This window comes from Nycticebus coucang, chromosome X, assembly GCF_027406575.1.
Source record: "Nycticebus coucang isolate mNycCou1 chromosome X, mNycCou1.pri, whole genome shotgun sequence".
Classification (NCBI taxonomy): domain Eukaryota; kingdom Metazoa; phylum Chordata; class Mammalia; order Primates; family Lorisidae; genus Nycticebus; species Nycticebus coucang.
In genome coordinates, this window is record NC_069804.1 from 123,164,227 (window position 1) to 123,186,548 (window position 22,322).

The following is a 22,322-nucleotide window of genomic DNA, read 5'->3' on the forward strand; positions in this document are numbered from 1 at the left end:
CCTAATTTTTCTAAAAATAGAAAAATTAGCTGGCTGTTGTGGCCGGCATCTGTAGTTCTAGCTACTTGGGAGGCTGAGGCAGGAGGATCATCTAAACTCAAAGTATGAGGTTGCCAATACCACTACATACAATTGTAAAAATGTTTGTATTTATAAGAAATTAGCCTGAAAAATATGACAAGACCCCATCTCTACAGAAAATTAAAAATTAGTCATGTGTGACTGTAGTCCCTCCTACTTGGCTAATGAGGGAGTTCGATGATGCCATGGTGCTCTAGCCTGGGGTAACAGAGGGAGACTCTGTCTCAAAAACAAAAATCCATTTCAGAGCAATGCATGATATAAATGTCAATCCAGATCCTATTATTAGAGGGTAAAGTGTTTACCTCCTCCTAAGGAATGTGAACATGTTTCCACTTCCTATTACTTGCCAGAGGCACGTTAACAATTTATAATGAATCCTATGTGCTTGAGGAGAACACAATCTATTCACTACCCTGTACTGGGCTTTACAGGTGAAAATTTGAGCTTGCATAGAGATAAAGTGGAAGTTAGTTTTCACATTACCAAACAATTCTTTGCTTTTTAAAAATAGTCAAAGCAGGTTTCATGAAAAAAAAAATAGATTCTTTTTATATATTTAAAATATGTCTCAGTACATAAAATTCCCTTACAAATTGTTCTCAGGAACACATCTAATGCAGGAAGCAAAATATACCTGGCCACACATGTTATCTAAATTAAGGGAGGAAGTAAGGACAATTGGTCTTATAGTTTTGGGGTTAGACTACATTTTCACTGATGAAATCAGTGGTACGAGTATCCCATTGCCTCCTCTCATCACTGGGATCACAGAATGTTGTTTTCATAGCATTCTTGATCAGTGACATCTGATGAAGATCCTTAGATTTGTTCCCTATGTTAGAACATTTGGATTTTAGAGAGAACTGAGGCAGTTAATGAGAACTCCACAATGTCTACTGTGGTGATGCTGGTCCTCTCTGAATGAGAAACCAAAGGCAACATGTGATGATGAATGCTACCGATGCCCTCTTCCATTGCTAGTTTTCCCCCACTTCTGCCAGTGAACAATGAGTGAGTCCCAAAATTCAACACACGAATCATTTGAGTTTTTTTTTTTTTTTTTGAGACAAAGTCTCTAGAGTGCCGTGGTGTCACAGCTCACAGCAACCTCAAACTCTTGGGCTTAAGAGACTCTCTTGCCTCGGCCTCCCAAGTAGCTGGGACTACAGGCACCTGTCACAACGCTCGGCTATTTTGTTGTTGTTTAGCAGGCCCGGGCCAGGTTCAAACCCACCAGCCCCGGTGCATGCGGCCAGTGCCCTAACCTCTGAGCTATAGGAGCCAAGCCTATTTGAGGGTCTTTATGTGCCAGATATTAGGTTGACTTTGGAGGAGAGCCCTGGGGTAGGGGCTGAGGTAGGGAGCCCATCACTACCCTTAAGAAACTCACATCTAAAGGTGGAAGAATATGACAGGAAAGAAGCCAAATAAGAAAGATGAAGGGGAAATCTTGAGGCCTTTCTTCTCTTTTCTAGGTCTTTACTAACAAGTAGACTGAGGCCAAGGAAAGGCAGTTAGGGATGGAATAGTCATGTCCCATTCTTTTATACGCCATGTACAACAGTAGGCAGGATATTAAAGATTGGCATTCTAACACTTATACCCTTTTCCACAAAATGCACCATAGACTTAGTGTTCATGCTCCTTACCTCTCTAACTGAAATCTATCATCAAGGTCAAGAGGCAACCAGGCTTAGTGACAGTGTTAGGATTTTCCCTCTTTTGAGCTGGGATAAACTCTCCCCAAGGTATTATGCTTCTTTGCACAGTTACCTTGATATCAGCACTGAAGTTGTTGATTTTTTGCCAGCCCGAGTTTTCCAAATGAAAATTTGCCCATCTAAGCAGAAGCTCTTCTGGAGACAATTTCATAAGCTCCTCCAATGTCTCACCATCTCGAAGTAAAGCAGCCAAAGCTAAAAGCAAAAAAATCCCACAACAAATATATGATACGGTAATGGTCACGCCAAGTTTATTCAGTCTTTTGACACTATTAATAGAGTTACAAAAGCTAGCATGAAATAGTGCCTAGTTTCAGAATACTCCTAATGTAATGAAAAAGAAAAATAATTAAGTAGACAATGATAAAACAAGGTGATTCAGATAGATGCATGGCATTATAAGAATGCACAGCAAATATTACATAATAAATTATATATGATTATAATTTATGTATTCTTTTCTCTATTATTCTTCACATTCCAAATACCATGTATGGCTACAACTTTTTAAGTTTAATGTTTTCACGTTATGTCACATATTTATACAAATGCTTCTTGTTTAACATTTTATTTTTTGGTGAGACGGGGGTCTTGTTCTTGCTCAGACTGGTTTTGAACTTCTGAGTTAAAGCGATGCACCTGCCTCAGGCTCTCTGAGTGCTAGGATTACTGGCCTGAACCACCTTGCCTGGTCTTGTTTAACACTTCTAAAATCAGGGATTTGGGAAGGTTATTTAAAATTTGAGAATCATCTTCTTGCCTTGGTATTTATATTTAACTATAATTAATCATTTAACTCTTGAAGGGTTAAACCTATTTTAAAGGAAATGTAATATTTTCTATAGGACCTAACATTATAAAGGCCAATTGATAATTTTGTTGTTATAGAACTAAATGTATGAAAACCGCCAAACTTTTTTTGGTAGATATTACCATAAGAAAAGGCAAAAGCTTAAGTGTTTGCATAGAGAAATGTCCAAATTTAGGTCAAATGTAGTGGCTTATGCCTACAATTCCAGCACTTTGGGAGGCCAAGGCAGGAGGACCTCTCCAGGAGCTTGAAACCAGCCTGGGCAACATAGCAAGAGCCCATCTATTAAAAAAAAAAAAAAGAAAGAAAGAAAATTAGCTAGGCATGTTGGTGCAAGCTTGTAGTCCCAGCTACTTGGGAGGCTAAGGCAGGAGGATCACTTGAGCTCTTGAGTTGGGAAACTGTGGTGAGCTATGATCACACAACCGTACTCCACCCTGGGCAACAGGGCAAGAATTCTTCTCGAAAAATAAAATAAAGGGCAGCGCCTATGGCTCAAAGGAGTAGGGCGCCGGCCCCATATGCCAGAGGTGGCAGATTCAAACCCAGCCCCAGCCAAAAGCTGCAAATACATAAATAAATGAATAAAATAAAATAAGCATTGTTTTAAGAAGTAGAATAGTCCTTATACAATAACTGCCTCCCATTAAATGAAAGGATATTAATATGATTCAACAAGAAGAATAAAACCACCCGATTTCTGAAGAGGTCCAAGGAATACCTACATTAGGCAAATTTCATCTTCGATAAACCCCACTTTATGCCATGTCATTTTGGTACTCATGGATTTAAGCAATAATAGAGGCAACATGGCCATCTATCTGTACAGAGCCCTGTTTCTGCTCTACCATCTCCACCAAGTCAAAGGCTGGAAAGGATTAACAACATCTATGTACCTGTGACTTCGGCAAGTCAGGTAAATTATTCGATTTATTACCTTAGCCAATGTTATTTTATTTTTGTTTTCTCCTTTTCTTGTTTAAATGGACTTCAACTCCTTTAAAGAAGACAAGCACCAAGGTGAAGAAGGCCAACACTTAGAATAATTTTATTAATTTTCAAAATGAGGTATCTTTGAGTGGCCGAAAATGTAAGTGTAATAAACTCTTGAAAAAGTCTTATATGAGATAAATGTGCAAAATGAGACTATTATCAGACATTATGAACATATCGAGAATCCCAAATCTATATTTTTCCTCTAGTGTATCTGAGGATTGAGATAGTGATGCTAGGGATTTCTAGAATTAGATCTGAGTATTAAGAGTGATGCTCAATATTCCCCCCCCCCTTTTTTGAGACAGAGTCTCACTATGTCACCCAGGGTACAGTGCCGTGGCGTCACAGCTCACAGCAACCTCAGACTCTTGGGCTTAAGTGATTCTCTTGCCTCAGCCTCCCAAGTAGCTGGGACTACAGGCGCCTGCCACAACACCCAGCTATTTTTTTTGTTGCAGTTGTCATTGTTGTTTTAGCTGGCCCAGGCTGGGTTTGAACCTGCCATCCTAGATGTATGTGGCTGGCACCCTTCCCACTGCGCTACAGGTGCCACCTGATGCTCAATATTTTCAATTTGATAGGGAGAGGATAATATAATGTCATACTTCCTAGGACCTGGTGAGTACTGTATAGCATATGCTTATACATTCTATAAACCCACAATGTGATTTTAAACCTATGCTGTAAAAATGATGCCAGTTAGAAAAATATGAGAACATCAAGGATAGGTTAGAAAAATCTAACCTAAATCTATGATAGAATATAAAAGGCATTCAAAATAATAGGAGGTGGACCATGGTGGTGGGGGGCTGCAGGTAGTAATGGGGTGGAGGGTGTGTAGGTAGAACAGAAAAAAAAAAACAATTCTCAAGTTTGGGGTCCTTGAGAAAATTCCCTAACTTCTCTGTGCTTTCATGTCTTTATTCCAAAAATAAGTTGTAAAATGCCAGACAAACCTGAGTTACTATTAAGAAGAGAGTTATATAATTAGGTTGTTTTCCTGAATTACTCACCATATGTTAATTCTAGTTTTCATCTAATTATGCCAATTAAGTGAAAGTATGACAGTTTGCATGACTAGAAAAAAAACCCAATAAACAACTTTAAAATAATGACTATGTTCCATTACCTTCATTCCTGCTTAATTCAATGTCAGCGAACAAACCAATCTTAATAATCTGCCAAAGTAGTCCCAAAACCAGATGCGGTTTCCCAGCCCGCAAGTCCTCTGCACCAATGTTCACAACGTGACACCCAATGGCAGAAGCAGAGTTCAGTGCCAAGTTCAAGTTTTCCTGCAAGACAGCCAAATAACACACTCGCTTCTTGACCTTTCCATTTTTTAGCATTCTACTTCTTTCACTGAACACTCAAGGAGGAAATTAATACCTTGCATTAATTTTATCCATATACGATCCACAGAAAATAATTTTCAGATTTTAACGTTAAAAAGCACAACGAAAACAAACAAATTTCAGCCTTACAGCTATTGACTTTTGCAGAATTCCACAGGATGTTAACTTGGTATTTTTATTTGGTCCTTTTTGAAATATGCTGACACTAAAGGAAAGGGTGACTGACTGACAAGAGAAAACATGTATGTGAGTAAAGTGTTACATTTTGGAAAATGCCTAAATCAGAGTCCAATAGTTATTGAATATACTTGGAAGAGTTCTAGAAGTTATCAATGTCCATATCTCAGGGGGCACTCTTGCCTGAGGGAATTTTGCTATCTACTACTAGTCTAATACTCACTTGACAGAAAAGAGAAAAGAGACAAGCTCCATTCCTTAAGTATGCCAGTCAATTAAGAGTTTAAATAATTTTGCTTATTTATACAATGTTTGAACACATTATGAAATGAAAATGACATAGTACTTTGGTGTTAGAATGAGATCTGAACCTCAGTTCCGACATTAACCTCAGGAAAGTTAAGAAACCTTTCTGAGTCCCAATTCTCTTTGTAAAATCTGGACAATAATCCTAACTCACAGGGCATAAGAGCGAGACTCTGTCTCAAACAAACAAAATCCTAAACTCAGACTTGTTAGGAGGATTAACCGAGAACATTTAAGGGCAGAGCCTAGAGTCTGTAGAACAGGTCCTTGAATAGTAATTTCATGGAAGATGGATGGAAGAATAATGCGCACCTGAATGATGAAGGGTGTAAGTTTCTTCTTATTAATTGCTCTTTCATCAATTGTATCAGGAACTGAAAGGTTGATCATTTTACTGAAACCAAAAATGAAAAAAATGAGTTGATTTACTTTTAAAGAGTTTATAAATATTCACAAATACTTTAAGGCTTACTATAACTTGTCTTTCATGAAATCTAAAAAAAAAATCACTGCAAATGGATGACTTTTATCATGGTGATCACAAATAACTATATGTATGAAAAGTTAAAATTATAAAAAATACTAAAATGTTTATAGTTGTTGGTTATGTCTAAGTAGGGAATTAAGACATGCTTTCTCATTTTTTATTTTTCAAACATTTTTTTGTAGAGACAGAGTTGCACTATGTTGCCTAGGCTGCTCTTGAACTCCTGACCCCAAGTGATCCTCTGATTCTGGCCTTCCAAACTGCTGGGATTACAGGTGTAAGCCACTAGGCCCAGTCTCTCATTTTATTTTTTTAATTTAATTTGTATTAAATCGTAACTGCATATATTTATGGGTTACAATGTGATGATCTGATATACAATGTGGAATGCTTAAATCAAACTGATTAACATAACCATCACCTCACTTACTTTTTTAAGACGTTTATAATATAGTCTTAGTTGTTTTGAAATGTACCCTTGCATTGTGCACATTAAGTAAGATCCTGCCAAACACCCTCCCCTCCACTTGTCCTTCCCTTTCCCCTCCCTCCTCTCCCTTCCTTCTTGCTGGACTATATTTGTGTTCCCAGCCTCTCATTTTAATTTAAAACATTTTCTTCCACATTATCTTATAAGAATGAATAACTCAGTATTGAAAATAAAACTTTATTGAATAAATGCTAAGAATAGATAAAATTCCATATTGAAAACGAGTCTCTCTCTCTCTCTCTTTTTTTTTTTTTCCTGAGACAGAGTCTCACTCAATCACTGGGGTTGAGTGCCGTAGTGTCATAGCACACAGCAACCTCTTGAGCTCAAGTGATCCTCTGGCCCCAACCTCCCGAGTAGTTGGGACTACAGGTGCCCACCACAACACCTGGCTATTTTTAGAGACTAGGTGTCACTCCTGCTCAGGCTGGTCTCTGAACTCCTGAGGCTCAAGCAATCTGCCTACCTCAGCCTCCTAGAGTGCTGGGATTACAGGCATGAGCCACTGCACTTGGCACTCTACCAAGGGCATCAAAAACCCCCTCAAAATGTTAAAAGGGAAGGCCCAAGTGAAGGCACCCCTGGAATTAAGAAATCTGACAAAAAGTATGCTATTTCCTGTGCCTGAGTTGATGATGACCCTTGATTCCATTCCTATTTTAAACATCTAGATTCCGTGCCATAACATCTATTGCCACCTATACCTAAAATGAAGTGTTGTCTTAGAGCCTGTTGTACATTCGAGAACAAACTCTTGTTAAGAAAAAAAAATCATATGGTGGCTCATCATCTGTTCAGTTGTTTTCACTCAGCTGTTCCTACCTTAACTGTGAATATAAAGTATCAATAAAACCAGGATGGCTATGGTAGCTCATGCCTATAATCCAAGCATTTGAGGAGGCTAAGGCAGGAAGATCACTTGAAGCCAGAAGTTTGAGACCAGCCTGGACAACACAGCAAGATCCCCCGTGTCTACAAAAAAAAAAAAAATACTAGGCGTGATTGTGTGTGCATGTAGTCCCCAGCTACATGGGAAGCTGAGGCAGGAGGATTGCTTGAACCCAAGACTTAGAGGCTGCAGTGAGCTATGATGACACCACTGCATTCTAGCTTGGGCAACAGAATGAGACTCTGTCCCTCTACTCCAAAAATAATAATAATAAAATCAAATAAAACCAGCCCAGGATCTGCAGAGCCTGTTCTTTGGCCTTTTTCCACTCTAAATTCTGTATTACTGGAATTAAATCAACTTATTGGCAAAAAATTAAATATTAAGTTAAAGTAGTTCTATATGATTATCTCTTATAAAACACAAGGAAAAATATTTCTTTAGTGCCCATTAATGGACCAAAAATGGGATAGCTTACATTTTCAAAATCAGCTTTTCAAACAAATAAAAAAGACCTCATTGCAAAAAGGGTAAGTTTACCTATAATACACTGTCACTTGAAATATACCTATTGCACTGTTCTAAGCACTCTATATTTAGTTAACAACTTTCACGACAGCCCTCTGAGGTAAGTACACTAAGGTGGAGATCATAATAGATGGAAACTGAGAAGCAAAGTGGTTGAGTATCTTTTTTTTTTTTTGGTAGGGGTGAGTATCTAGATCACAGCTGCCCAGCTGTTAGTGGTGAGAACAAATATGAACCCTGGCAGCTGATTGTGGAGCATGCTTTTTTTTTGTTTTTTACAATAGACTCTTCCTTTGTTGCCCAGGCTAGAGTGCCGTAGCATCAGCCTAGCTCACGGTAACCTCAAACTCCTGGGTTTAAGCCATCCTTCTGCCTTAGCCTCCCAAGTAGGCCTCACTTCCATGCCCAGTTAATTTTTCTATTTTTAGTATAGATGGGGTCTCGCTCTTGCTCAGGCTGGTGTCCAACTCCTGAGCTCAAAGGATCCTCCCGCTTCGGCTCCCAGAGTGCTAGGTTTACAGGTGTGAGCCACTGTGCCCATCCTGGAGCGTGCTCTTAACCACTGTGCTACACTGCCTCTATGAACAGGAGCACCTACCAGCAGTGTTGATAATCTTATATCATTTTTTTCAAAAACATTGTTGACTGTGGGACAGCAGCAGTGACAAAGAAATTTTTCAGAAATAGGTCATTGGAGAGTGAGAACTGAAGAGTAGTCTCTTTTTTCTTTTGAAAGCTATGGTCATTTAGAATAAATAGATACTGACATACTTAAATTCAACAAAGTTGTAATATTCTGCTTACTCAGTGGTAAGAAAAAAATGGAAGCTGACAGCTTCTCTATAAAGAGGAAAGTCTGTGACTGAGTTTTAAGTTCATGGACAGATCTAGAGATGAAATGAAAAAGGCAGAACCTGGATAATTTTTTATTCTAATTATTTCCTGAGGTGAAGCTGTCAAGCATACAGAAAACTAATACATCAATGATGTGGAAGACAATTTTTGGAAATCTGGATATAAAGCAAGTTAGTATCTTACCAAAGCACAATTCCATCACCAACAGCTTTGAACAGGTCATCAGTGTTTGGGTTCATTGGTATAACGTGTCTACAGTCAGGATCATTTTCCAAAGCTTTGTTCATCCAGTTAACAAAAGCATATTTTTCTTCCTCTAAAATTATAATAAATAACAAGACATTAGTTCATACTTTAAGTTAACTATGTGACTCCAAAGCCTAAAATGGTTGTGAAGTCATACTGAAAGTTAATGTGTCATAAACATGTGATTATCCTCTTTAGAAACCCAGACACTGGGTGGCTATTAGGAATTACAAAAGTTTTTAAAAGGCTAGAACACATTAACTGATCTTTAGAGAAGTTAGTTACAAAATTCTTTAAAAAATACATTTATGTTGCTGTAGAACTCTGCCTACCATTAGGTGAATGGTATAATGTCTTTTGCAAAGTAACAAAGCCACATGATAAACACCTATAATGCCTTTATGACCTGTATTAGCCCCAACCTCAAATACATGACACAAAGAACTTCTACTCTTTTTTATTTATTTATTTTTTTGAGACAGAGTCTCATTCTTGTTCTTAGGCTAGAGTGTCAGCCTAGCTCACAGCAACCTCCAACTCCTGGGCTCAAGTGATCCTCCTGCCTCTGCCTCCCAAATAGCTGGGACTACAGCAGCCTGCCACAATGCTTGGCTAATTTTTTTCTATTTTTAGTAGACATGGGTTCTCACTCTTGCTTTTGCTCAGGGTGGTCTCAAAGTCCTGAGTTGAAGTGATACTCCCTCCTCGGCCATCCTAGAGTGCTAGGATTATAGCCATGAGTGATTACACCGAGCTTCTTTTCTATTTTTAGTTAGGAGGAAATAGACATCACCTTACTTCATTCATAGTGTTAACCTAATGACTACTTACCTGAGTAAGAATGCTGTGTTCCTTCGCTGGACAATTCTGAAGTTCCTCCCAAAGCACAAATGCCTTCTTTTCTGTTGATTGCTTTGCGGAAGGTCTTGGCAATATCACTGCTTTTAACCTCTTGAAAAATCTATTAATTGAAATAACCTTGTTGATTCATGATTAATTTTAAGTCAGGCACTGTAAGCATATTTATCTTCTTGTACCTTGATCACTTATTTTTTTCAAGGTCATGAGTATTAAAATACTCAAACTCAATACGGAATATTGGGCTTGAATTCTTTGAGTGCCACACAAGTGCTACAACACTGCTGCTGAAAATGTGCCAGAAAGCCAATTGCACACACACTTGTCAAAAACATTAAGGGCTACATGCACTGAATTCACTTTAAGCCAGAAACTAGTGTGGTTCAAAGGCACAGGTAAATCTGTTAATTTTTTATGAACAAGGAAGGTTTTGTTCTTTTCCTGAAGAAAAAAGGCTGAAAGATCCCCCTTCTTTGACCACAATTCGTAGTGCAAAGAAAGATAAAACATTATGACTCAACCAAAAAAATATTTTGTGGCCTAATGTGGTAGCTCAGTAAAACTTGATTCAATCAAAAGTTACAGAATAATAAGGAAAAAAAATGTGTTAAGTTGGCAGTAATAGACAACTATCAAGAATAAACAGCAAAAAGATTTTTTCAGTGATTGTCTTGTGTGGGCATTTATGAAATCCAGCTTTTCTTCACAGTAAGGAACATGGCTGAAGAAATTACTTTGTACATTCTAACTGTATAAAAGCAGTTGTAACTATATAACCACTTGATTGAAATGGATGGGCATTTAAAAATTTTCCATACTTTTGAAACACTGCAAATCACCTATTCTGCAATTTGTTCCTGATCTCTGTCTGTTTGGCTGAATTAGCCACTGCCAGTAAAACAAGAATAAAATGTAGCAATTTTATAAAATTTTCTCTAAATGGTGTTTAGAGCTCTGTTTAAGGGGACTTATCAAAAGACACTTAAGACTTAATGGAAAAGTTGTTGTACAAATGCAAAATAATCAAATGTCTTTAGAGTTTACTTTTTATTTTATTTATTATTATTCTTTTTTTGAGACCGAGTCTCACTTTGTCATCCTCAGTAGAGTGTCATGAAGTCATAGCGCACAGCAACCTCAAACTCTTGGGCTCAAGTGATTCTCTTGCCTCAGCCTCCCAAGTAGCTGGACTACAGGCGCCCACCACAACACCTGGCTATTTTTAGAGACTGGGTCTTGCTCTTGCTCGGCTTGGTCTCCAACTCTTGAGCTTGGGTGATTCACCCTTCTTGGCCTTCCAAAGTGCTAGGTGAGCTGCCACGCCTCGTGTCTTTAGAGTTATTGACAAATACATACTGATATACACACGTCAGGAGGACACAGTGTACATCTGAGGTTCATAGAATAGGATCAAAATATGTAATAGTAGTTCATGTTGTTGCTGTCAGAACAGAAATCCAGTTAACCAAGCCTCATGTCTTGTACAAGCCGGTGTCAAGATGAAAGGAGTGCCTTTTTATATTTAGTCTGTCCAGGAGACCACCTTTTTGTAATTAATCCATACAGAGGAAGTGATTTTTTTTGTAACTGGTAGAAAAGTTACTGTATGTGTTGTCAGTAGCCCATCACAAAGTCATCTTTTCCTACTACCTTTCTTAAATCCTAACTTTCCTTGAACTTTTATTATTATTATTATTTTGCAGTTTTTGGCTGGGGCTGCGTTTGAACCTGCCACCTCCAGCATATGGGGTTCACACCCTACTCCTTTGAGCCATAGGTGCTGCCTATTTTTTTTTTGGCCAGGGCTGGGTTTGAACCTGCCACCTCCAGCATATGGGCCGGCACCCTACTCCTTTGAGCCACAGGTGCCGTCCTTCCTTGAACTTTTAAATACAATTTTATGGCCAGGTGCGGTGGCTCATGGCTGTAATAGCACTTGGGAGGCCAGGGCGGGTGGATTGCTTGAGCTCATGAGTTTGAGACCAGCCTGAGAAAGAGCGAGACCCTGTCTCTAAAAATAGTCGGGCATTGTTGCGGGTGCCTGTAGTCCCAGCTACTTGGGAGGATGAAGCAGGAGAATCACTTAAGTCCTAGAGTTTGAGGTTGTTATGAGCTATGATGCCACAGTACTCTACTGAGGATGACAAAGTGAGGCTCTGTTTTAAAATAAATAAATAAATAAACAAACAAACAAATAAAATTTTATTTAGAAAAGTAGTAAGCAGTTAATTTTACAAAAATTAAGCTCACTGAATTTCTATAGCTGTGATTTGTGTTATATCTGTAATTTCAGAGGTAGAATTTTAGGATGGATATGTGTTTGTGTATTTATCTGTTTATGTATAGAGATATACACACACACTACTCTAAATACTGCACACAACCAATGAAATCACCCATCCGACTTCATGGTCATTATATTGACTCTTTTTTAGTATTAATAGTGTGGAGCTGACTCTAGGTAATTTTCAAATTAATAAAATTATTTTTAGTTATGATCTGATTTTTCGGGTCCAACTTTACTGGGAATGTAGCAAAGCCTTAACTGCAATGCATTTTAACCCCATTAACTCTCTTTTGATAACATTGAAAAAACATTATTCACTAATCTACCTCATTCTGAACTCTATTTCATTTAGTAAAACATTGTCTAGTAAGTTAAAATCTAAAAGGTGTGCCTTTCCTCATGCCTAACATACCACAAATCACTGCAATGACTAAAAATGCTGCTGCCTCAGAACAAGACATGAAATATTTTTCTTATTATGAGTGCTCTTGCTTCAAGGATCATTTACTTCTAAAAATTAGGCTGTTTCAATGATTACAGTATCAGCTGAAAATTAAAGCCAAATTTGTGTACATCATAGAAAGTGAAATAATCTAAAATTTTTAGAAAAGTCTTTCCTGTATATCCTAATGCAATTACTTCCACAGCTCTGGTAAAACTCCTTATTGCTTGGGAATGCATGCCAAATAGTAATTAAGTTTGTTGATTTTAAACTGTCTTACAAAAGTTACATGACTTTCATTTTCTAAATAGTTTTAAATAAAGTATTCTAGCTAAGCTCAAGTTTTCATCTTCACAGTATTTTCCTTTGTTCCTTAGATTAAAAATGTTTTTCATAATGATAAGAGAAAACTTAAGATTTGCATATCGTTTACATTGATTCACTACACAAGAATTTGCATTTTACTTTCTACTTTAGCAAAGAAATTGCTGGAGTGGATGATAAAGCTATTTGAGTATAAGCTTTGCTTAACAAGAATCGGTGAAATCAGAGATAGCACAAGGCTTGACTACTGTGCTGGAGACTTCTCAATGAATCTTTTCAAAGCTGCCTGTTGTGATACTAAAGAGCTCACTGTTTTATGCCATTTTCTCGCCACAAGGAAAGAGTTGCTTTATTTTCTGTGAACAAATCCTGGTGTACTTTCCTCAGGCAGCAATATCCACTCTCATTCTATCTTTTCAGTCCCTTTATGGAATGTATGTTTCTTATTCTTTTTGTAAGTTTCATCACCTTTCTCTCAAAGACCCTCAGCAACCAGTTAACTTCTTTTGACCTCAGAGTTAGCTCAGCACAGGACTAGTGGCCAAACCAAAGCAATCCAAAGGCATATGATTTCAACTTTTTTTTTCTTTTTTTTGCAGGTTTTGGCCGGGGTTGTGTTTGAACCTGCCACCTTTGGCACATGGGGCTGGTACTCTACTCAATTGAGCCACAGGCACCGCCCCAAAGGCATATGATTTAAAGAAGGAAAAATTTGAGAGAAGAATTGCAAAAAAACAAAAAATATTGACTGGCTTCCAGTGTTGTGGGTTTGTTCTCAAAGTAGAAGGTTTAATTTTTTCCTTTTTTAAGAATCTGTTATAGACCTAAAACTTAGTAATCATTGGAAAAGAATATTGCTTTTCGAAAAAATAGAAATAACTACCCCAATAGCTAACACCTCTGTAGCATTTACTAGATGCCTGACACTATTCTAAGCACTTTACTGGTATTATTTAATCCTACGAGAGCAGTACTATAGTAAAAACCTTTTAAAAGTCAATAACTTATTTTTTTTTTTTTGCAGTTTTTTGGCCGCGGCTGGGTTTGAACCTGCCACCTCTGGCATATGGGGCCAGCGCCCTACCCCTTTGAGACATAGGCGCTGCCCAAAAGTCAATAACTTATTACCATTATGCAAGAACAAATTTCTCATTGTGAAAACTGCAGCCATCTCTTCTGAAAGAATTTGTTGCCATGCTAGTCTTTAACAATAGAAGGAGGCAGGGTGGGGGGTGTGAGTGGTGAGAGATAAAAACACACCCGTGGGGTATGATGTACACTATCCTGGGACTGGCACACTAAAAACCCTGACTTTAGCATTATACACTTTATCCATGGAACAAGAACACTCATACTCCCTAATATTTTGAAATAAAAATAATTTTTTAAATGGAAGGACATAAATCCTATTGCTTTGTAAGTATAAAAATCCAGTAATCTAGTTTCAAGTTGCTTAGCAGAAACAAAAGCAGAACGTTAAATTTAATTTTTGCATTTGAAGCTTATATATAACTTTGGGACTCTTTTCTGCCTTCCATATTCTTCTCCAAAAGTAATATAATCTGATTTTGGTTGTTAGCTTGATTGCAATTAACACCCTTAAACAGCAATTCAAATAAAAATAAAAACTTAATATGCAAGAACATGTTTATTTCTATTTCCTTATGTTAATACTTGAAAGGAATAACATGCTTCCTATTTCTTAGATAACTAAGTTTTACCCATAATTTGTAAGATGTTTCACTGATGACAAAGCAAATTGGAGTGCACAGATGTTTGGTTGAACTCCCACTTTTCTTTCAGTACAGTCAGGATAGTACCATTCTGAAATTGCAGGCAGGATACTGTTCATATTTAAAATTTCTTCCATAGCAGGGAGGTACCTGGAAAAAGCCACTAGTCCTCTGTGTAACGTTGGGCAAGTCACTTCCTTTTTGAGAAACTTAAGTTGGTTTCTTTTAATTTGAAAAGTGAAGGAGTGCAAACATATTGATTCCAATTCTAAAATGTATGTCTTAATCTAAAATATCCTCATTAACGTTTTATTTTTTTTAAATCCCCGATGTTGCCAAAATTATTATGCATGTTCTTTAGTTTTTGAGAATAGGTAATCACACCTCCTTATTTAAAAGTCACACACAAGTTGTGTGAAGACGTAACGTTTCGAAATCTACAAAATCAAAATTTTCCCAAGACATTTTCATAATTTTGTCCTTAATAACACTGGCATACTGAAAATCGTAATGATTTAAGTCTGTTCTTTCTAGTAAATTAAATTCTGCTAGTAAAAAATTCCAAGCAGTAAGTTGTATCAAAGACAACCAATCATTTGCTGGTTTCTTGGGTCATTTGGGGAAAAAAAAAAATAATAAAGAAAAAACCAACCATCATAGTTAACTGTTGCTCTTCGCTGCTTTAAATTCACAATTAAACATGCAGTCACAAGGGGAGCAAGTTATATATGTCAGAGGACATGCAAGTGAGCAAACTGAAAAATCAACTTCAACTTACTATTGAACCTAGAATTCAAAACAAAAGGCTTTCGCCAGAACTGGAGACAAAAACAGTGGGAGGAAATCAATACTATGGCATTTCAAAAGAAAAGGGCAAGAAATATATCATTGTAATTACAACACAAGTCTATATTTTTAAAATCAACATCCTTACAAAGTCCTGTCAACCTGAGGAGGTAAACATTACTCAATTCGCTTTTTGAATTCCTACAGGGGTTCTGAAGGAATCGATTCTAATCAGAAAGAACATACCAGAATTTCACTTGCTCTAGTGAGCTATAGTTGCTGATGTTATCATATCAGATGTCTTGGGGCAAAAATAAACCATAGAAGAGGAGGATAGGACTGCTAAGAAGTTTGTGATAAATATTAGGTACTAATTACTACTTTGTAATATACTGAAAGGAATGCCCTTAAGATCTAGCAAATTCAACCTTAAATTACCAATAAATACATCCTTACAATCTTAAGAGTATTTTTAATTGAGGGAATAAGCAACAGCTATTCTTTAATATGTGTATATATTTCAATATATGTCAATAAATACAGACTGAAAATGACACGAGTCTAGAAAAATCTAGATCCTACTTTCTAGCAGCCAAAAGTATTAGGCTTCAATAAAGAGCCATTTGCCACACATGTATTTTCCAGACACTGAGTATGAACACCAAAGTAGGTGTGTGGGGGATAGAAGAATTAAAAAATTAGCCCCTAACCTTTACTAGTATGTGATGGATGATTATAAGTAGAGAGCAAACATTTTAAATGCCTCTTGTAATGGCTAAAAAGATATGCTTCTAACTTTTAATTATCAAAATTATCATCCTAGAGAAAGCAGTACGGTTAAGTATCTTTACCACTAGAGTAGAAAACAACTTTTTAATCAGAAAGTTCAGCTCAGGAAGCTTCCAAGACTGTTGAGTCAGGGTGTATCATTAAAATTTTGGAGCACATTGTTCACCACAGGAGAGAGAAAGAACACATCAAAGATGTCACTTAGCACCTTGAAAAATGCCTTTTAATGATGCTTCCAAATGAGACTATTCACCTTACACAGTGAGCATCAGGCATTAAATTATATCTTTGCTTCTGTCACTGTGCTTTTTCTCAATTCTTTCATTAAGGTATTTCCAGTGGCTAAAAAAACTAACAGAAAATAAGTGGGAGGATGACAAATGTTATTATTTATAACAGTACTAATATATTTAGGAACTTAATAAAATAGTGCTTTTTACTATACCATCCCACTAGACAAAGCAACACACATTGCTTCTAATAATGGTGAATTTTCACATACTCACATAAACAAATTCATCAAAACTTATCTTCCCATCTTTATTCCTGTCACCATCCAACATGAGTTTCTGAATAATCTCTCTCACTTTATATCCCGGTAATGGCATATTGGCTTCCTTGAACAGCTCATGAAGTTCATAGTCACAAATGAATCCATTGCTGTTGAGATCTTTGTAAAAAGGGAGAGAAGAAAAAAAGGAGGGAAAAATTAAGAGAAATAAGTTTAAAGAGAGTTTTCCTTCATTTAAGTCTCAGTTCATAAGTTCGCCTAAATATTAATGCATTCTTTTCTTACTGTGTGGCACTCTAAGGCTATTGGAAAGGAAAATGCTCACTTTAAATGAAAGAACAAGGTTTCACATCATATATCCTGTATTTTAAATAATGCAAAAGTAGCTTTATTACAAAGAGCATCCCCAATTTCAAGAAATATTTGGTTAATAAAAGCATCATTAAATGGTAGATCTAAGAAAACTTTAGAAGAAAGAATTAGCTGTCAAGAAGTTTCATATTCCTTATTCTTCTACTGGTCTAAAAGAAGTTTTACGAATTTAATACTGACTGTATTTCAAAGCACACCTGAAATTAAGCAACTACTTTTAGTGCCAGTTTTTTTCAAGAGTTAATGTAAACAAACATTAATCCAAGACAAATACAGAGTTCATAATAATAAACGCAATACTGAGTAAAGCATATGTTTAACATGTCTCTATAAATAACCTTTTCGTGCTACTGTAGTTTTAAGAATATGTATCATAGGGCTGATTAAATAAATGATGCTTATTCTAAGACTATTAAAAATGGGGAAAAAACTATTGTCAGCAAAAGTGAATTTGTTGACAAAAAGAGCTAATTTCCTAAGGACTGTAAGCACTGGTTTAATTTACTGTGTGTGAATAAAGTTTGATGTTCATTAGCAATTTCTTTGTTTTTACAAGAATATTCATAGTAGCTTTATTCATTATATATATATATATATATTATCATTATTAGGGAAACATTAAGGGTACAATGAGCCAGGTTATACTGCTTGTGTTTGCTAGGTCCCTCTATTAATAGTGTTCCACCCCCAAGAGGTGTGTCACACACTGTGGCCCCACACTCCCCTCCCCCCACCATGAACTAGCATCAATTGTCCTCATATCAGAATTGAGTACGTTGGATTCTTGCTTCTCCATTCTTCTGATGCTTTACTAAGAAGAATGTATTTTAACTCCATCCAAATTAATACAAAAGATGTAAAGTCACTATCCATGGTATACATATACCACAGCTTGTCAATCCATGCCTAGATTGGCGGGCATTTGGGTTATTTCCACAGTTTGGCAATTGTAAATTGAGCTGCAAAAACAGTCTAGTGCAAATGTCCTTATGGTAAAAGGATTTTTTTTCTTCTGGGTACATGCCCAGTAATGGGATTGCAGGATCAAAAATGGGAAGTCTAGTTTGAGTTATTTGAGGGTTCTCCATACTTCCTTCCAAAAATTGTATTATTTTTCAGTCCCACCATCATTAGCAATTTCTAATACCTTCTATTCAATAATACTCTTTATGCCTTAGGCCTTACTGCGTTTCATATGTGAATTTAATTATAATAGAAGGAAACAATATGAACAGAGAGATGACTCAAGATGACCACAGCACCATTCAAACAAATGTACTGTGAATAATTATATTTAAACTATTTGATATAATTATTTTAAAACTGTGTAGTACGTACTGTTTGGGAGATTGGATATACCACAGCCAACAAAAGAAAGTCTTGCTCTCAGCCAGGCAAGGAGGGTCATGCCTATAGTCCTAGCACTTTGGGAGGCTCAGGCAGGAGGATTGCTTGAGGCTAGGAATTCAAGACCAGCCTGAGCAATATAGCTAGACTCTGTTTCTACAAAAAAAATAAAAATAAACTAGCCAGATATGTGAGGCTCAGGCAGAAGGATTTGATTGAGCCCAGGAGTTCCAAGTTGCAGTGAGCTATGACCATGCACTATATACCCAACTGGGCAACAAAGCAAGAAACTGTCTCCAAAAATTAAAAAAAAAACAGTCTTACTCTCAAGGAGCTCACATTTTAATGACAATTAATAAACAAATAAAATATGAAGTATGACTGTAAGATAGAGTATAATATAAGTGCTAGGAAGAAAAATAAAGCAGGGTAAGGGGTTAGATTTAGGCTATTTTATGCCCCAGGGGACATTTTAGGACATTTCTGCTTGTCATAATGGGGGAGAGAGAGAGCAGGGAGAGGATGCTCCTGGCATACAGTGGGTAGAGGCTAAGGTTGCTGCTCAGTGCTGATGACACCCTCTACTGCAATGTGCAACCCAGTATTATGAAGCTCAAATGTCAACTGTGCTGAAGCTCATGGGTTCTGAGTTATAGTGACACTGGGAGGTGGGAATGGCAGTGGTGCTATTTGGACAAAATGGTCAAAGAAAGCCAAGGCCACATTTAAGACACTATATTTGACTGAAGAATTGCATGAGGTAAGGGAGCAATTCATGCAGATATCTGGGAAAAGATTTCAGGTAGAGGAAACAGCAAATTCCATCTGTGATACAGCAGTGTGATGCATGTGTTTTAGGACAGCAAAAATTCAGTATGACTTGGGTAGAATAAGCAAGGGGGAAAGTGAGAGATAAACTCAGGGAGCTGATCGTATGTTCTTCTAGGCCATGGAACATATTTGGGAGTTTTTTTCTAAGTGTGATCTAAGTGTAATTCATATTAGCTAATACTTTGTCAATTAATAAGAGATAGAGCATCTCTCTGTCATGTGGGCTAGACTGCCATGGTGCCAGCCTAGCTCACAGCCACCTCAAATTCAAACTCCTGGGCTCAGGTGATCCTCTAGCCTCAGCCTCCCAAGCAGCTGGAACCAGACACCCACCACAATGCTCGGTTAATTTTTCTATTTTTAGGGGAGATGGTGTCTTGCTCAGGCTGGTCTTGAACTCCTGACCTTAAGCAATCATCCCGCCTCAGCCTCCCAGAGTGGTAGGATTATAGGTGTGAGCCACCAGACACCACCCCAATTACTAAAATATTAAATATCCTATATGAAACCATATCACTAATACTTTGAAGGCTGATAAACGTCTATTTTTTTTTTTGAGACAGAGTCCCACTTTGTTGCCCTCAGTAGAGCGCCATGACATCATAGCTCACAGCAACCTCAACTCTTGGGCTCAAGCAATTTTCTTGCTTCAGCCTCCCAAGTAGCTGGGACTACAGGCCCCTGCTACAACACCTGGCTATTTTTAGAGACAGGGTCTCGATCTTGCTCAGGCTGGTCTTGAACCTGTGAGCTCAGGCAATCCACCTGCCTCACCCTCCCAGAGCGCTAGGATTACAGGCGTGAGCAACTGTGCCCGACTGATGAAGTTCTACGCTTAGTGTTACGTATCGAATATTCTTAAGTATCAAATATTCTTACTAATTGATTACTACATTTTAATCTACGGGTTAAGGTCATGCCTGGTGGCTCACATCTGTAATCCTAGCACTCTGGGAGACCAAGGCAGGAGGATTGCTTGATCTCAGGAGTTTGAGACCAACCTGAGCAAGAGCAACACACCATTTCTAAAAAATAGCCGGGTACCATAGTGCATACCTATAGTCCCAGCTACTTGGGAGCCTGAAGCAAGAGAATCGATTCTATGGCTTGAGCCAGAGTTTGAGGTTGTTGTGAGCTATGATGCCACAGCACTCTACCCAGGGCAACAAATGAAACTGTGTCAAAATAAATAAATAAATAAATCTACCAATCAAAATATGTGTACTTTTAAAACATCAATAGCAAACCACCCAGGACTTCTGAAAATCACTTGTATTTCCTTCAAGGAAAGAACTTAACTTCTTCACTTTCTTTGCTGTGAATTTATAAAAGATCATACATCAAACTCTTTATTTCTACATATAAGTGTTTATTATATGTAGAAATCAATCCAGCAACATCTGCAGTAAAAAGAGACAAAGTAATCCTTATGGCACTGGGACCGACCTTTAGCAGCTCTTATGTGAAAGTCTTGGGTTTACATACACCTGCCCCTGTGCAGAAACTAATCTGTTTCTCCCATTTCCTTTATAAAGTTAAAATGGAGCTCAGTACTTGGGAGTTAAGTGTGGCATAGCCAAAGATACACAGCATAGCTGAGCGGACACAGAATCTAATTTCAACTTGGCTATTAACTTGCACAAGTCTACCTTTTTTATTGGTAAAAGGAGCACTTTGCACCAAATGATCTATGAAGCTCCCTTTTCAGTTCTATTACTCTCTGATTCCAGATTGGAACACAAAATTTTCTTTTATTATTTATTTATTTTATTTATTTTTTTTTTTGGAGACAAGAGTCTCAAGTTGTCGCCCTGGGTGGAGTGCCGTGGCATCAAAGCTCACAGAAACCTCCAACTCTTGGACTTAAGTGATCCTCTTGCCTCAGTTTTTCTCATTTTAGTAGAGATGGGGTTTGCTTTTGCTCAGGCTGGTCTCCAAACTCCTGAGGTCAAGCAATCCACCCTCCTTGGCCTCCCAGAGTGCGTGAGCCACCGTACCCGGCCAAAATTTTCTTTTAATAAAATAAAAAACAATTGCAACACATGGGACTTCACAACCCCTTCCCCTACTCACACACTTTTTTTTTTTTAATTGAGTTTCACTCTATCACCCTGAGTAGAGTGCCATGGTGTCACTGCTCACAGCAACCAGCTATTTTTCTTTTTAGTAGAAATGGGGGTCTCACTCTTGCTCAGACTGGTCTCAAACTCTTGAGCGCAAGGAATCCGCCTGCCTCGGTCTCCCAGAGTGCTAGGATTATAGGAGTGAAATACCGCACCCAGACCACACACACATAGTTTAAAAATCGGAGATAGAATCATAATTCACATCAAAATACAGATGCAGGGGTGGCGCCTATGGCTCCAAGGGGTAGGGCGCTGGCCCCATATGCTGGAGGTGGTGGGTTCAAACTCAGCCCTGGCCAAAAACTACAAAAAAAAAAAAATACAGATATAGAGTGATACACTTATGAACACTACTATTCCTCATTAAATATAGTATTCTTTCATTTTATGTTATCTTTGGAGAAGTAGATAGATTGTACTTCTGATCCTATAGTCCCAGCTACTGGGAAGGCTGAGGCTGAGGCAGGAGAATTACTTGAACCCAGGAGTTTGAGGTTGCTGGAAGTTAGGCTGACAGCATAGCACTCTAACCTACTCAGCAGAGTGAGACTCTGTCTCAAAAAAAAAAAAAATAGACAGGTCATTCTTTTTAACTATTAAAACTTTGTCCACTTTAGTACTTTATTGGGCAGTTTATCTGTATTAGGTAGAAATAGAAGTTTTGGTAAAAGGGAAAACACAACTGCTTGCATGAACCCTTCTCTGAAATAACCTCTCTTGAGCATTAATTAGAAGATAGCTCACTGATGTGATTAAAAGATGCCAGGAAGTAGCTACCCTACAATGTAACTGACATAACCACATGCAGAAACTCCATTTCAAAGCAAGGGTATCAATAACAGATGCTTTTAGGTAAGCGACAGGAAAATTTTAAATGGGGTTGGATTGTATGGCTGGGCACAGTGGCTCATGCCTGTAATCCTAGCATTCCAGGAAGCTGAGACGGTAAGATCCTTTAGGGCCAGGAGTTC

The 22,322-nt window shown here is 37.6% G+C and overlaps 1 protein-coding gene across 7 annotated transcripts in view; it reads right to left on the minus strand.

Moving 5' to 3' along the window:
- Positions 1-22,322, minus strand: part of LOC128578524 (plastin-3) — a 108,351-nt gene that overhangs the window by 15,692 nt on the left and 70,337 nt on the right. For all 7 annotated transcript variants that reach the window (XM_053581201.1, XM_053581204.1, XM_053581205.1 and 4 more), the window contains 6 exons: positions 16,671-16,834; positions 9,777-9,906; positions 8,883-9,015; positions 5,763-5,844; positions 4,742-4,907; positions 1,858-2,000 (listed from right to left, as the gene is read on the minus strand). In XM_053581201.1, the coding sequence (XP_053437176.1) occupies positions 1,858-2,000; positions 4,742-4,907; positions 5,763-5,844; positions 8,883-9,015; positions 9,777-9,906; positions 16,671-16,834 (818 nt within the window). The remainder of the gene's footprint in view (positions 1-1,857; positions 2,001-4,741; positions 4,908-5,762; positions 5,845-8,882; positions 9,016-9,776; positions 9,907-16,670; positions 16,835-22,322) is intronic.